We start from the raw sequence: 15,666 nt of genomic DNA, 5'->3' as shown, positions 1-15,666 counted from the left end.
TTCTTAAGAGAATCTCAAGATTTCAAGAACCAGTATCTCATTCACAAAGAAAATGCTGTAAAATAGAATTTTGATTTCTATTGTTTTTCCCCAAAAAGTATGAGAACCTATGGAACATTATTGTAGGATTCCCTAACCCTTGGTTGATTGTGATTTTGAATGTCTGGGGCCACTGTACAGATCTATCATCCTCTGTGTGATAAGGGGTGGGTGATGATACAGACTTATCATCCTCCTTCTGGAGCCCATGATGTACCTCAGAAAGGAATGAGAGACAGAGGGGAGAGTGAGAGTTTTTAATGTGCCTTGGGAATTCATGACAGATCTCAAATCTCTGCAGGAATGTTTTTCTTGTTTCACTCCATTGGGAATTGGCTCTGACATAGTCAAAAACATTTTCAGAATGAGTCCCTTTCATTTTGTTGGCCTCTCTATTGCTCTTGTCAATGACCCAAAGCCTTTTGATTTTTTTTTTTTCTTTTGACGTTCTTGGGCTAATTGGGCTCAATGAAAAGTGGTTTGTTTCCTGCAGAAACCTGGCTGTGACAAAAGGTGTGGAGGTTGGGAGAAATCTGGGATAGGTCTGTGCCAAAGGGCTTGTATAATAGCCCAGAATAATCAGCCAAAATACAGTGTGAGAGCATCATAGGTGGAGTTCAGTTGAATGAAAAGTTCTGCAGGGTTTGAGCACAAAAGTACCAATAGGGCCAGCAATGAATTTCTTACTTCAGTCAGGATTATCTCAGTTTCATCCACTGAAAGGAGCAGATAATTATTTAACTGGATAATTATGGGCTAGATTCCTTTAAGAAGGCACACTTTGGCCACAAGAGGCAAGTGGCAAAAGGCCACTCTTTAGGGAAGAGAATCTTGTCTGCTGTTCGCATTCTGCTCACCTGTAATTGCAAGTGCTCAGTGCTCTGGAGCTCTGGTGTCTTCAAACCAGCTGGAAGCAAGGATCCCACATTGCACAGGAGATGCCTTCTAGGTGTTCTCATTGGATTCAGTGAGGTTCTGATCAGATTGCACACAAGGAGAAGCCTTAAAGTGTTCTAAATGAAAGTAAAGAAATAGACTGGGCAGTTTTGCAGTCCCAGAAGTAAATTGAGTGCTGTGAGTTGAAGACAGAAGGAAGCACAGTTTTCTCATGTACTTTTTTGTAGCACAGATCTCTGATCAGCTCCCTTGGATTCAGTGGGAGTCTCGTTACTAACTTTAAGGGAAGGAGATGGGACTCTGCAAAGTGGTATTTTGGCTCTGAACCTCTTGTTCATGGATATGACCTCAACAGCCAGGGAAGGTCCCACCACCATGTTCAGACTTTAAGATACTGCAAGTAGATCTCAAGAAAAAGAGATATTCCAAGGATCATTCATCCACATTAACAAGACCTGGACTCAGTCTAGAGCAGTGGAAATGATTTATGTCTTGTTTTGTCAGCTGAACCAGATGATTGAAGGAAAAGTTATATTGGGTCAATGCTGAACAAACACGTTTTCATTTTCTCACCAAAACAAAAGCCTGGAAGAAAATTCAGGCTCTGCAAAGTATTTAATTTAATATCTGTGTTGGTATTCTTTTTGAAATTAAATGTACACATATTCCATTTCAGTAAATCATTGCTGAATGCTTTGAAATAAAACTGTGATTTTTTAAAATTTTTTGTTTTGTTTTGGAAATAGCAAAGGACAGTATTCCAGTAGTCTTAAATTCCTCATCATATTCCTAATGTAATTTATGAACTATTTTGGCTATCAAAAAAAAGAATTTTTTTGGCAGATTAATTACAGAATCTAGACCATCCCCACCTTCTGTACATCTAGACACCAGCTCCATCATGAACTCTCTGTTTGATCCTGAGACCCACTGATTTATCTGTAGAACTGGTACTTAATACACAGACACTCAGCTTGAGGGCATAACCAACAGAGATGAGGGAAAGAGAAGATGGGAATGTTCAGTTTGCCCTTATGGAACCTTTCCTTTCCCAAAAGTAAAGTCTTAGTTGGGGAAGGATATTTTTTTTTTTCTTTTATATATATATATGTTCCCCAATAAAAATTCAGTAATTCTCTTCGAGTGATTTCTTTGTGAACTGTTTTTTGTAATCTTTGGTCCAGTTGTAGTGAGGGTTTAAATCAGTGTGACTCAGCTAACACTATTTAGCTTCTAACCCATAAAGCTTCAAAACACACGAGCCCTGACTTATCTCAAGCAAATGACTGCTTCCCTGGAGCAGGCTGAGGCTGCTGGTGTTATTAAAGTTAAGCAGGAGTCTCTGTGTTCTGCTGTGTTCAAGTTTAAACAGTAAGGTGATGACACTTCTCTTTTGCTTTTGTAATTTCTTGGAGTTGTTCTCCTTCCCTTCGGTATGTGTGGTTTAAAAGCAGTCCATCATGTTGCAGACTCTATAAACTGTGGGTTGCTTAATTTGTGTGATTCATAACACAGGGGAAAAAAAAAGGGCCATCATCATTCTTGGTATTACATCCAGCTCTGTTACCCAGAGCATTGACCTTGACCAGCTAATGATAGGTATTTAATATATGTGTGTGTCTGTATATATAGATATAAATATTCATTATGTGAGGTCTGAGATCATAAGGGAATGCTGGCAGTGCCAAGTTTTGTTCGATGGTTCAGGCCTCCAGCTGTGCCAAACTCTGGGTTCCCTTAATGTACCATTAAAAAAAAAAACCCAGGCTTTGCTTGAATGTCATCCAGCTTTATTAAGAGAAAGATCAAGCATAATCTTATTAAGCTTGTCACTCACAAACCATAAGGGTGCAGCCTTGGTGTGTCTGTTTGGTCCACATGTGTGAACAATTTTGTCTCATGGTACTCAAACAGGGGCTGTTATTCTTTAATGAAGGCTGTGAATAACAGAGCTACAAATTGCAGGCTTGGTGATGTGCTCACACACTCGTGTGTTAACAGAAAGGGGTGAAGGCAGGGGTTGTTTGTTTGGATTTTGACATGTTCCTCAAGCACACTCAAACCCACACAACCACAATGTTTTTCAAAATCTGTCGCGTGTATTTTGAGGTTTCTGAACTTCCATAATAACTTAGTCAGCTTTTGAATGTGACCAGGTGTCAGAGTGGACAGCTGTGTCAGGAAAACTTCACAGGAGCACTGAATCTCCTTTTTGGTTTCACTAGAAGTCTACTCCCTGGGCCAATATTATGAGAGGATGTTCAGATAAATTGTGCTTGCCTTCATTGTTGCTCCTTTTCCCCAGTGCTAACAGCTGGGCAGCAGGAGATAACAGTGGAAACCACTACTGTTTATACCAGTGTAAAACCAGAGTACTGCAGTGGGGACTCAAATCAAATATTTCTGCTTGCTCAAAACATGGATGTATATAGAAATCCTGTATATTTATATAGAAAAAAAACTAAATTGAAACTAGTCAGGATGTTTGGCCATGTGGCTGAGAATAGATCTGTGTAGGTGAAACTCACAAAAATAACTATTAATGAGTGGAATGTAGAGACACATCTGATGCTCTAATAGGGAATAAATTTGTAATAAGAAGAACTTCTTCATAGACATGGCATATACAAACTAGTACTTGAGGAATACAGTTTTCCAAGACTTTTAGTCAATTATATTTTAAATTTGTGAGCAAGATATCCTTTGTCCATGGGAATGTGGGGACTTGATACAACTGTTTGTATGCCCAGAGTAGCTTACAAATGGAAGCATTTGCAGGATGGAGCTCGTCTCTGCTGGGTTGTGACAGGTATTCATACAGCACATTTGCAGCTGAGAATCTCTAACTACTGCAGGACTATGTTCTGTTCTTTCACCACTACACAGATGGTCTCTCTGACAGATGAGATTTACTGACCCTTCTGGTAGAGCATTTGCCATTGCTGGCTGGAAAGTCCCCATCCTTCCATCAAAGGATCTTTGGCCAAAGGACTGTCTGTCCTTCACAAAACATTTCTTTCTTCTGTTTTGCTTCTAAAGAAAGAAAAAATAATTAAGAAAATACACAACCATGGAATCTCCTAATGCTGTCAGTGTCCTCTGAAAGTCCTTTTTCTAATTTATGCCAACATCCTTAGTGTCAAAGCTGATCTGATCCATCATATCCAGGCAGAGCTGATCCAGGTTTATGACATTTAGATGCACTAAAATGGGTACTTTCCAGCCCAGTTTTCTATTATTCCACATTTTTGGCATGCTTTGCATTTCAAAGGAGACAGAGCTCCAGATGTAGGTGCTCCAGATCTCTTCCAACAACACCACATGTATCTCAGGGTCTTGTAATACCATATTCAGCAGCTTCACAAATGTCTGTCTGTAGTGTGTTGCTGCCTTCCTTTTCTCCTCAGGGGCAAGAGTTTGTTGGTGTGATCTGCCCTGTCTTGGGGGTTTGCTTCCCAATGTCAGGACAGGCACGAATCAAGCAGCAAGCCTTGAGTTTGCACCTCCTGGAATGCCAGCACCTGACCCCAGTCTGAGAGTGTTCTGTGGACTCCTGGGCTTTATTTCTCCTGCTTTCCCTCTGTGGGAAGGACCTCAGCCTAGGGCTCAAAGCACTCCTTGAAAAAGCCCCTTGCTGGCACTGGCAAGGCTCATTATGGTGCCGCAAAGGAATCCTTAGCTCAATTATAGGGCTGAGGATGGTCTTTTAGGGCAGGTTTCTGCTGTGTGGCTGAATACATTTGGAGATGCCTGGTGTAGCTTGTGAGGTGGCAAATGATCTACACAGTACAGAGCAGTTTTCGATGGAGCAATTAGCTGAACCCTTGCAAGTCGTGCAGCTGCACCAAACTGCCTTTAGAGCAGCGCCAGTTAAAACCACAGAGCAGCACTACATGTAATTGCCTTTAATCCATGATCAAGGACAAGCTTGGAATCATGCCTGCTGCGGTGTGCTCCTCTGTATGGCAAAAGAGAAAGGGTCGAGTCCAAACTGGAGACCAGGTTGGATTTGTTGTGCTCAGCAGGGGTGTCTCAGCAAAACCAGAGAGGATCCAGCAAGAGGGGACACACACACACCTGAGCACAGGTGAATCAGGGTCCATGAGCTCCCTGGAGCTGCCCTCAGCTGCTGATGGAGACCATGGAGGGTGTCTTGCCTCCAGGTGTTGCACTGGCTGGGTAGCCTCCAGATGCTACCAGCGCTGCGCTGATTAACCTGGAAGAAAAGGCCATTTCCAGGTTGGGGTGACACCTCACCTTATTCACAGCCTCATTTGTGAACTTTCAGGGGGTGTTTTTCTGCAACAACAGTGACATCCAGTGGCCAGCTGGATTTTTCTGGGAAACGAATGAACCACGGACAGTCTTAACAATGTGAAGTTTTTTATAGATTAAAACATCCTGACTAAGGAAGTTCAGTTTGGGTTTCCTTGAAGAGTTTCCTTCTTAAAAAAAAAAATCTGGTGAAATGGTTTTTGTTTTTCTATGTCTGTAGGGTAGAAAGCATCAGTACTCTCTGCTCCAGCAAGCAGATTGTCCTGTGTCCATAAACTCCAGGGGGCTGGCAATTTGCTGAAGAATCACTCTATTTTCTGCTAAGGCATCACCACGTTTTTCACTTATGAGACATGCACAATCCAAATAAACCACCAGAAAGGGACTCCTGGAATAGATGAAGAAAGCAGTGTAGTCTGTAAAATAATTGACTGAGAGGTCAAAACCAGAAAGAACAAGCAAGGATCCATATCCTGCCAACTGGGACCTTTGATTTGTGGTTTTCAAACTGCTTTTCAAACAGAAAATGACAGCTCATCATGTAGTCTTTTGAAGTTATTTTGCAGATTCGACATACATTGCCCCCAACTCACTTTCCTGAAGTTAGAGGAGCTTACAGTTTTGTTTAATTCAGTTTAGAGCTGTCTTGTGCAAACTAGAGTAACTGAGGGAAGCAGGTTCAAAGCAAACACAGTGAAGTGCAGTTTCACACCAGGCTTGATTACATTGTGGACACGGTATACTATAGGAGCCAAATGCATCCATGAGGCCAGAAAAGGACAGATTCAACAGTCCAGCTCACTACTGAGGCTGCAATGATAGACCATGGCCCTCACCCCTATTTATTTTCCATAAGAAGCCATCTAGTGCATTACCTGCTAGAAGCCTGTGTCGAAGTCAAGCAAAGGTGATGCATTTCATAACACTGGCTGTGTGCTGAGAACAGCTGAGGTCCCACATGGTCTGATCCTTGCTCAGCCTCAGAGATACCTCCACAAGTTCAGTGAGATTCTCTGCTTGCAAGAAGCTGGAGCTTTCCAAGGCCCGAAGCTGCCCGGAGCTCAGACTCCACCATGTCCTTGAGGTGCAGTACTGTGTTCACAGTCCTTTGCAAAGAAGGCAGGAGTTAGGGAATCTAGTTTCTCCCCCCTACCCCGACCTTTGCCTGGCTTTGGCAAGCAGGTCCATGTGCATTCCAGACCAGTTGGGGATGGCTCAGGGGATTTGCAATGGGATATGAAACACTTCTCTCAGAGGCTGCTTGCCCTGCACTGGCTGTCCAGGGGGCCGACAGCAGCTTCCGTGGAAAGAGCTGATAACTGTGGTTCAGGTGGGAGAGGGTTGTCTACTTGAGCAAGGCTGTACATGCACTAATAAGGCAGCTTGGGTAAAAAAAAAAGAGGCTGTATTTCCTCGCCCATTTCCTCATTGCTTGAGGTGTTGATGACAACTGGCAAAGAATGCTAAGACAATGCATTTCACAGCAGACTGTCTGCACTTGGGGGATCTGATGGTCCCAGAGATGTCTCCAGCATCCTGGGAAGACTCTTAGAGATGCTGGGTTTTCTCTAGATTTTCGTCAGACTTGTCTCCTTCTCTTCTGCTGCAGTGTTAGGGATGGTGAAGCTCCCATGATTTCATACACTGACCCTGTCCATTGGAGAGGGTCCCATGAGGGACACAGAAACATCTTCCCCTTCACACAGCTGCGTGACTGGCACACACCTCCAGTCACACCTGGTGTAGAAAGGTATATTCCCAGCAATGTGGTTCAGTGAGGAGCATGCTCCTTAAAAAATATAAAATAAACAAAAGCAATAAAAAAAAATATCACTTCTAGTCATGGCATTCTGCTAGAGAGGAAAATGCCAATAACCATTCTCTGTGCAGTATCTCAGACTGAGTAAACCCTGCCTTTACTCACAGTAAAACCTGGGGACAAAGTAAATCAAACTTCTGTTTTAGCCCTGCCCACATAATTTTCTGCCTCCATATTTTTTGCCCTGGTAAGTTGGTGCAGCTTATACCAGTAAATACAACCAATATATTTTACAGAATAAACACTTCAAATATTGAGACTTTGTTATTTGACTCCCAAGGGGTCCTATGTTTTCTTTAATAATATATTTTGAAATAGTTATCCTGTGTTGCACCTTCTCTATGTCGAGAACTCCTCTAATGACACATAAGTGAAGCAACAAGAATATGAGATAGCCCAGATTGCCCTATAACCAACCAAAGCCCTGATCAAAACAGCTCTTTGTCCTGTGCAAACTCTGGAATGACAAGAAAGGTGGGGGACAGAGCAGAAAAGGGAATTATGGGGAAGAAGGAAGGGCTCTGTGCAGTGTTCAGGAGCTTCTGGGCAGCAGCAGGGTGGCTTGGTGGGCCACCATGCCATGTCTGATAGACACCAAGGCTAAAGGAGCTCCTTAAGCTCACATGGTCAATGGAAATAGACTCACACAGAGGACTCATGTCCTTCCCATACCTAGTATTTGAGATATTGGAATTAATTGCTCTGGGGAGGTACCATCCTCTCCAGTGAGACTCGCTAGAACAGACCAGTCATTCCATTTGGAAATGTCTGAGGCAGCTACAAACTGACACAGAGGCCAGAGGAGATGCTTGGGAGGTGACCTCACTTCAGCTCTTGTGTTGTTTTTCTTAACCCAAGTGAAACAGCTGGATTAGACTTGGAAGAAAATGAAGCTTTTTTTCCCCCCCCAAAAAAAAATATTTTATTGTTTACCACATATGTTTAGGACAGGTCTGCTAGGGAAAGTGCTCCAAGACTTCGAAGGCAGCAGAGAACTGAGTTGCTGAGTTCACGTTATGGCACTGCATTGAGACTGGAAACAGAGGGCTGTACCAGCAAGGAGCCAGTCCCAAACTGGTAAACTCTGTCCCAGCTCATGCTGAGCCTGTTGAGGAGTGTGCATTGCACTCCAGGGTGCTTCTGGAGAAGGGTTTCCATGGTGTGATGTTTGAGTGCCTCAACAACAGCTCCATACCCTTAACAGAAGGGCTGTTCAGAAAGGAAGATCGGAAACGGAGACATGGGGGAGTTCATTATACTTGGGGGCAGCAAGGAAATAGGAGTCTGTGGGAATCTGTCTGTCCTTCAGATTGAGATGCTCCAAGTATAGAATTGCAGTGCAGATCTCAGAGACACCCCAGGGAAGCACAAATCTGTGCTCTATTAGCCTGGCGTCAATCTGGAATAACCCCCTCAACTTTTGGCCCCTCATCTCTCCATTCTCCCTCTGGCTACGGTGTGGCCTTTCTCCAGAGCTTGTTCTGTAAGTGCACTCGGGTGAGAGGGGAGAGAGGTGATTACATGCAAGAAAAGAATGAAGGGGAGCCATGGGAGGATTGCTGGACGTTGGAAATGCTGCACGCTTTGGCTTTTTATGTGTTATTGCTCTGATTCCCGTGACTGTCCAAAAGTGGCTATGAGTCAGTTCCTCACAACTGCATGGAATAACAACATCAAACGAGAGGGAAAATGATTTCTCCATCTGCTTGGAGAACGGGTGGCATGATGTAAGGAGTCTATGATGAAAACTTGCTTTACAAGACCATTGCACGTGGCTTGTGCAAAGTATTTTTTAAGGCATGCTTTGGGCTTGGACACTCCTGCCAAACAGAGGAGGAGGAAAGCTCATTCCCTGCATCTCCAGCTCTCCTTCACAGCTCTTTGCACAATGCTGCAATTTGCAAGTGCAAAACCGTGTCCTGAAGCAGAGCAAAAGCCAGCAACCTGGAGTGACAGACTTTTCTGGAAGGTGGGGCCTTTGATAATCCCTTTCTCTTGGGAAAGCCCACACAGCTCTTGTTTCAAGCCTGAGCACCAGCCTCTAGGAAGCTTTTGTTACATCTGGTGTGGTGGGGCTGAATGACTCAGCCTCTGGCATGGTATGGCTCACTTTATTTCTTTCTAACTGGGGTAGACTGGGGTCCTTCAAGCCATTTCCAGAAAATTCCCCTGTTGAATCCCCACAAGCAAGAAATTTGTTCACATTATCAGTAACATTTGAAATCAAAATATTCAAGCTGTCCTAACATCATACTCATGCCTAGCTGCTGCATATCACCCACCTAATCCATTACCTGTGTCATTCCTTGATAAGACACTTCACTCAGAGGGGTACTCGGGCTGGGGGAACCTTTCAGATACATCTAGATCCAACTTGCAAAAGCAGGATCTGCACAAATCCAGCATTGGCTCCTTGTCAAAGTGTGTTCAAGATACTTACTCAAGACCATCCTTACCACTAGAGTGAGATTTCAAGGAAGAAAGTGGTTCAAGAACAAAGAGCAGCAATTGTCTGGCAGTGAGGGTCATCATGAGGAAGGCTGAAGAGCCTTCAGTTTTTAAAGCATGTTATTCATTAGCAAAGAAAGATGCCGGACAAGGAACGAAAGGGAATTAAAAATTTGGAAGGTTTATCCACAAAACTGATTCCCTGCCATGGGTCTGGAACATCTGTCATGTCAGAAGAGAGTAATGTGGGATGGCGTGTGGTTCCCAGTAAATTCCTGCTGTTACCCAGAGACCTCTGTCTCAGACCGGAATGCTATAGTGGAGAAATCAGCAAATTCAGATAAAAGTCATTGCCTGGAGTGTTGGATGTAGCTCCTTCCTACAGCCTCACCTTGACAAAGTCATCTTTCAGCCTCCAAAATACTCAGCTTTGACTATTGTACAGTAGGAGAAAAGGAGGCAGCAGGAAAAGAAACCACAAAGTATTTACCCTGCCTGTGAAGGGGCAGCTCTCAGCCCTTTGCATTTTTCCCTACACTAATTCTTGTGAAGCCTTCCTACCATAAACACTGTGGTGCTGCCAAGGGGCTTGAGAACCAGCATCGAGGGAGAAGGAGGAACAGAGGCTGCCGCCTCCTGATTGCAGAGCAGCCCAAGGTCTAAATGGCAACAAAACGTTATACATAATGTCTGATTCACTGTGTGGAGAATGTAAAGAATTGAGACCTCCCGACACAGTTTACATTGGCCCTTTTTATGACTAATTGTGCAGAAAATAGCTCTGCTTGTAGTGTGCATGGAAACAGTTCAGATTTCTGCTGTGTGTCAGCTAATGGCTAGCAAGGCTTTTTTAGCACAACTTCAAAGGCTCTGGCAATGGAGGTCCTTTGTGAGGGAATTATCTCCTGCTCCTTTGTACCCCCTTATCCTTCTAAGCCATGGAACAAAGAATTGCAAAACGAATAGACACAGTAATTTGTAGTAGATCTCTAAACCTAGATAAAGTACATAACATTTGCTTAAAAACATTTTTTCTGCTTCTGTCATCAAAACACGGTTATAATTTTTCTGTGTAGGAACACCCAGGTTCATCTAACTTTTGAGGGATGCAACCTGATGCTTGGCTTATTGATGAGGGTCACTAGGATATCTGAAATGGAAAAGGAGAGCTTTAGTTTTTGTGGTCAATTAGAAAATAAATGCTGTCAAGAGTTGGCTGAGAAGTGTCTTTCTCTCTGCCTCAGGATATTCCACTAAGAAAGAAAGAAAGTGCATTCTTTCAGCAGTGTGTTTGTGCATGGACAAAACATGTGCTTTAAGGAAACCACGGATATTTCATGTATTTTTTTACATGTTTTTTAGTAAAAAAAACAACCCTAATTGATGGTTTATTCTTTCTTTCGTCCAATGAAAAATGAAACCTTTGGGAGATAAGGAAACACATTACATGGATCTGTTTTGTGTAGTCCAAAGCACAGTTCTTAATTAAAAATAAAAAAACAAACCAAGGATGGAAGGTCTATGATTAATGTTACCAACCATGCTGTATAATGTGTTCCTCCACTGTCTCCAGATCCTTGTCTCGAAAAAACAAGATACGAGTGAAAGGAGAATCATGTTGGCCTCGTCAAATTTAGTAAGAAACCCCCTCTTAAGTGCAGCAGCCACACTGATCACTCCACTGTGTTTGTGTTTGTGTTCAAACTGCAAAATGACTGTGTTTAGCACTGGGTCTTGTCCTCAAGCAAATCCCATGAGTATCTCCTTGTTCTCAGAGGGCGGAAGGATTGCATCCACACCTGGGCATTTTTAATCTTAAACTGTTAAGGGTGGCTGCTCTGCCTATCTCCATGCCCAAGTACAGACTTTCTCTTCAGGTCCCTATGTAGAAAATATTTTATGTCTGCTTTCTCTCCTTTTCCACTTCCATGGATTTCTCAAGGCAGCTGATGTTCTGACCTCTTGGATCCAGTTTTCATCAGCTGTCAAGATAAATTTGGTTAATACTCCAGAAATGGTTTATTCAGATTTAGACTGAAGAGGGAATAGTGATGGAAATGCAAGATCATTCCCTTGCCTCTCTAACCTGTCTGATATGTCTCTAGATGCACTAAATTTTTAGTAGTTGTACTTTCTTGAGGTTTTTCCCAGGCCAGGAAGAGACATTTTTAAAATATTTAAGCAGAAGCATACATGCACACACACACACAGACACACATACATACATATATATATATATATATATATATATATATATATAAAGCTCATTTATTTTATAACTTTAAATAAAAATCAAATCCACTGATGTTATAAAGAATGTGACAGTTACTGCATACTCTGTTTGCACATATGAGCAGCCAGAGGAAGTAATTCGATGTTTTTTCTGATGCTGAGCTTAATTGTCTCTAACTTGCTGGTTATTTTCATCACATGCCATAGGCTGTCAAAGTATTCTGTTCTTGTAAATATCTAAATATCTAAGTGAGTCTTTATCTCAAGTTATGGGTGACTAGGGAGAGTTATTTTATGTAAGATATTTCTCACGTAGAAGATTTTCCTAGATTTTAAAACTGGAAGGGGTAATTATGATGGACTTCACAGCAGGAGGCAGGCCAAGACAATTCTTCCAGGAACTCTTTCACCTTTTGGGTTACCTACCTACACTGGACCTCTCAAGTGCCACCTTTTTCCTTAAACCTTCCTCTTCTACGTCTCTGTTCCTAAGGAACTCCTTGCCATGGGATAACATGGATCACTGCTGGGATATGTCTGTGTTGGGTGGGAAAGACTGCTGGTCTGAGCATGCATAATTTCATGTTTCCAATCAGGAGAACATAAATTAAAGGTACTAAAGTAGAACATGATTCCAGGTTGCTTGTGGTGTGCATGAGTTGGCTACAACAGCGTTACCATTATGTAAAATGAACAAGTGGATACAAAACCAACCTTAATATGTGAATTCTGACTGGACAGAGAAGTTAAGACAATCAGGTGGAGAGGATGCAAGCTGGGGGTGAGATGGGTGGTAATTTACCCAGCTGTACATGAGATAATACAAACAGGTAAATTTTAAGCAGAGTCTAAAGGTCAAGTTTTGCAAACACTTGCTCATGCTATTTCCTAGTAGTTAAATTTTTGGGCTCTGTTGATGTATGTGGAATGGAGAATTATTTGGGGTCAGCTCAAAGTTGGATTTGGATTTTTTTATTTCTTTTTATTTCTGTTCTCTTGGTTGAACTGAGGCATTGAAAATATTTCAGTATATATTGGATTGTGGGCATACAATGAAGTAACTATGATATTTCCATGGATATTTGTAATTAAGATTTTAATTTATTTGGGAATTTGAAGTTGAGAGGTTTTTAATGGAAGCTCACATTCCTTCAAGTTAGGAAAGGCAAAATTAAAAGAACAAGCCCTAATGCCATGCTGCACAGCAGATCACCAGTCCCAGAAGCTGGCAGCTTTCAGCATGGTATCCACACAGAGAGCAGGAAGGAAAAGTCCAGGAAGTGTCATCTTTTGGTCTTCATCCATCACTTGAAGGGACTTGCAGGCTCTGCTGAGGAGCTGACATTGTTGACAGACCTACCACTGTGTGGATGAGGAGTCAGAGCCTTTGCATAGTTACTTTTTTCCCTGGTTTTAAAAGAGTTAAAATTGGTTTCTCCTGCGCTCTCATGCTGTCAAAGATTTGCTGGATTCAGGACAATTATTTACATTAAGAAATCTTTTGGCATTTAAGACTCTGGCTCAGGGAAAATAAAGTGGACTCGGAAACATCTCAGACTCTGATACCTTTGACTTTGGTTCCTCAGTGTCACTTTGCCATTGACAGAATGGGGACCTTTGTTTGCCTTGGCCACTGCATAAAAAAACAGGATATGATCAAATCCAGTTAATCATTCACAAATGTCTCATTTCTTGAACCTCTGAGGGTGTATAACACATTTTTGGGACTGTTCTTTGCTGCTTTGGCTTTTGTTATAAGTAAGTTAGAAAGGGGAAAATCAAATTTTGAGTTTTCTTAAAAGGAAGTGGAGGAATCCTGGAACACACTAGGGCTCTGCAAATGTACATTTAATCATTTAAAGAAATGTCTTTTGGCTAAAAGCTCTTCTTACCAGCGAGCTTGCAAGTTGCACTCAAAGCCATACAGCTACATCGTTCCAACAACTGAGGAGAGTTAGCGCCCTTGTTGGCAGCGGGAGCAGAGGGATGCAGGCTGAGCAAATCCCGGGGGCTGAATGCTCTCAAATTCATCAGGACTTTGTGCAGCGTGGGTGAAGAATCCTGGGGGTGACCCTGCTGGTGGCTTCACCAGCTCCTTGCACAGCGGTGCCCTTGGAGGGGGACTCGGGCACATCTTGCCTGCCTTGGTGTTTTCCATGCAAAACATTTGGCCCTGCTGTGGAGCCAGGCAGTCAGAAACATCTCCTGCAAACACTTTCACTGTGCTTCAGGCAAGCACACGCTCTCCAAGCAGCACTAGCAGCCCAGAGGAGTGAGTTCCTACACCCCACACCATGGTAGAACTCCCTCCTCCGAGATGCCACAGGGCACAGAGCACACGGAGGTTTGAGCACGTTCCTGGCGAATTGGTCTGTTCAGAGCTGGCAGTGAGGTGCAGTGACCTGGGTGTAAATGGGGGTCCCCCAGCCCTGCAGAGCTGGAAGCTAATGGATATAATGGAAGAGGATTGTTCTGTCCTGTGTCAGGCATGACTGCAGGTGGAGACAGGTTACAGTGATATGTGGATTTTAATAAACCTCTTTGTGGGCTTCTTGCTTCCTTACTTTATATATCCAACCCATCCTGCAAACAGTGTGGGACTCTGACAATGAGTTGAAAGCTTTGGCTGGATTACACTGCCTTATTGAGTCTGTGCCCAAAGCCCTTTGAGGGCTCCCATTGACTCCGGTGGGATTTGGTTCAGACTTCAAGTATATGGGACTCCCTTAAGTAAACTCCTTCAAGACCTGTACACACTGCAATACTTACTGGGCTCCTCGTTACTTCTGTGAATAGGAATGTGACCTTTACACTTCTAACAAAGAGCCCTGAATTACAGGACTAAATCTCCATGTTTTGGGAGAGATAAGGTTACCATCCCAGCTCCTCCCAGCCCCGCTGTGCAGGTGGCTGAATGGCTGATGAGGCAATTCCTGAATCACTGTGGTTTTAGTCAGACAAGTGCTGAACATGCAGTACAGCAGCTTCAGAGTCTCATCATTAGCAGATGCCCATGAACAGTGATGGTCAGGGTTGTAAGTTGTTCCATTTCATGAGTCTAAGCCCTAGTAATATCCTTTTGCCACTACAGGGTCATTCTGATTTCCATGTTGGAAATTGACTGAATCAGTGTACATATTAAAAATGGTCACAGTGGAAGGCAAGACTAGCAACCCATCTAGGTTTCATAATATCCACCCAATCCCTTGGCCATGTGAGGGGAGGGAGGGATAAATAAGATGGAAGAAGAGTTTGGGCTGTATGCTGTCCCTTCCTCTGGTCTAGTTTTTGGTACCCTTGCCTCCCAGAGCTGCTGTTCCAACAGGAGAAAGAAACTCAAGTGAGTGAGAGTAGTAGTTTGATTGACAGTGCTATTTTCTACCTGTATTTTAGGTCACTTCCTGGGTAACAACACTGTGATTGATGTACTGAGACAAGCAGGATTTGAAGTGGAGCACACCCCTCCTGGACAACCAATTGGAAAGTAAGCAGCTGCCCACAGATTATTAATCACTTTCTCTCCTTTTTTCTCTCCCTTTTTCTGTGACTAAGCAAGATTATTGCATTAGTATAGGAGGTGGGTGAGGAACCTCCCTTTCCCACCCAATTTCCAGACAAAAAGTTCATTGTAAAGCATCCATTGTGTGAGTTTGGAAACATATGGAGCCTGAATGGCTGGTGTTTTTGTGGGTTTTTTCCACTTAGGGACATTATTTATATCACAGCTGCTTCATTATACCAGCTCAGAAGTGCCATAGTTTCTTTAAAGAAACATCTCATTCAGCTCATTTTCCCCCAGAGCTGTTTCTCCTTTTGCTCTCCGTGGGGTTTTTGTTGCTTCTCCATTGCAGACTTCTCTGTCAGGCTGCTGTTCTTCAGGTGGAATCTCAGTTTTTCCTGAAGGACCACATTTAATGTAGCAGATGCACCTTTGAAAGTGTTTTGGGCAGGTAGAG

At 43.0% G+C, this 15,666-nt stretch overlaps 1 protein-coding gene across 1 annotated transcript in view; it reads left to right on the top strand.

Moving 5' to 3' along the window:
* TRABD2B (TraB domain containing 2B) overlaps positions 1-15,666 on the top strand; it is a 265,011-nt gene that overhangs the window by 208,556 nt on the left and 40,789 nt on the right. Inside the window, exon 5 of the mRNA XM_005521136.3 lies at positions 15,104-15,194. Within this exon, the coding sequence (XP_005521193.2) occupies positions 15,104-15,194 (91 nt within the window). The remainder of the gene's footprint in view (positions 1-15,103; positions 15,195-15,666) is intronic.

This window comes from Pseudopodoces humilis, chromosome 10 (assembly GCF_049639895.1).
Source record: "Pseudopodoces humilis isolate 2021_Gansu_Grassland_sample_001 chromosome 10, ASM4963989v1, whole genome shotgun sequence".
Lineage (NCBI taxonomy): Eukaryota > Metazoa > Chordata > Aves > Passeriformes > Paridae > Pseudopodoces > Pseudopodoces humilis.
This window is presented reverse-complemented; position numbering and strand designations above follow the sequence as displayed.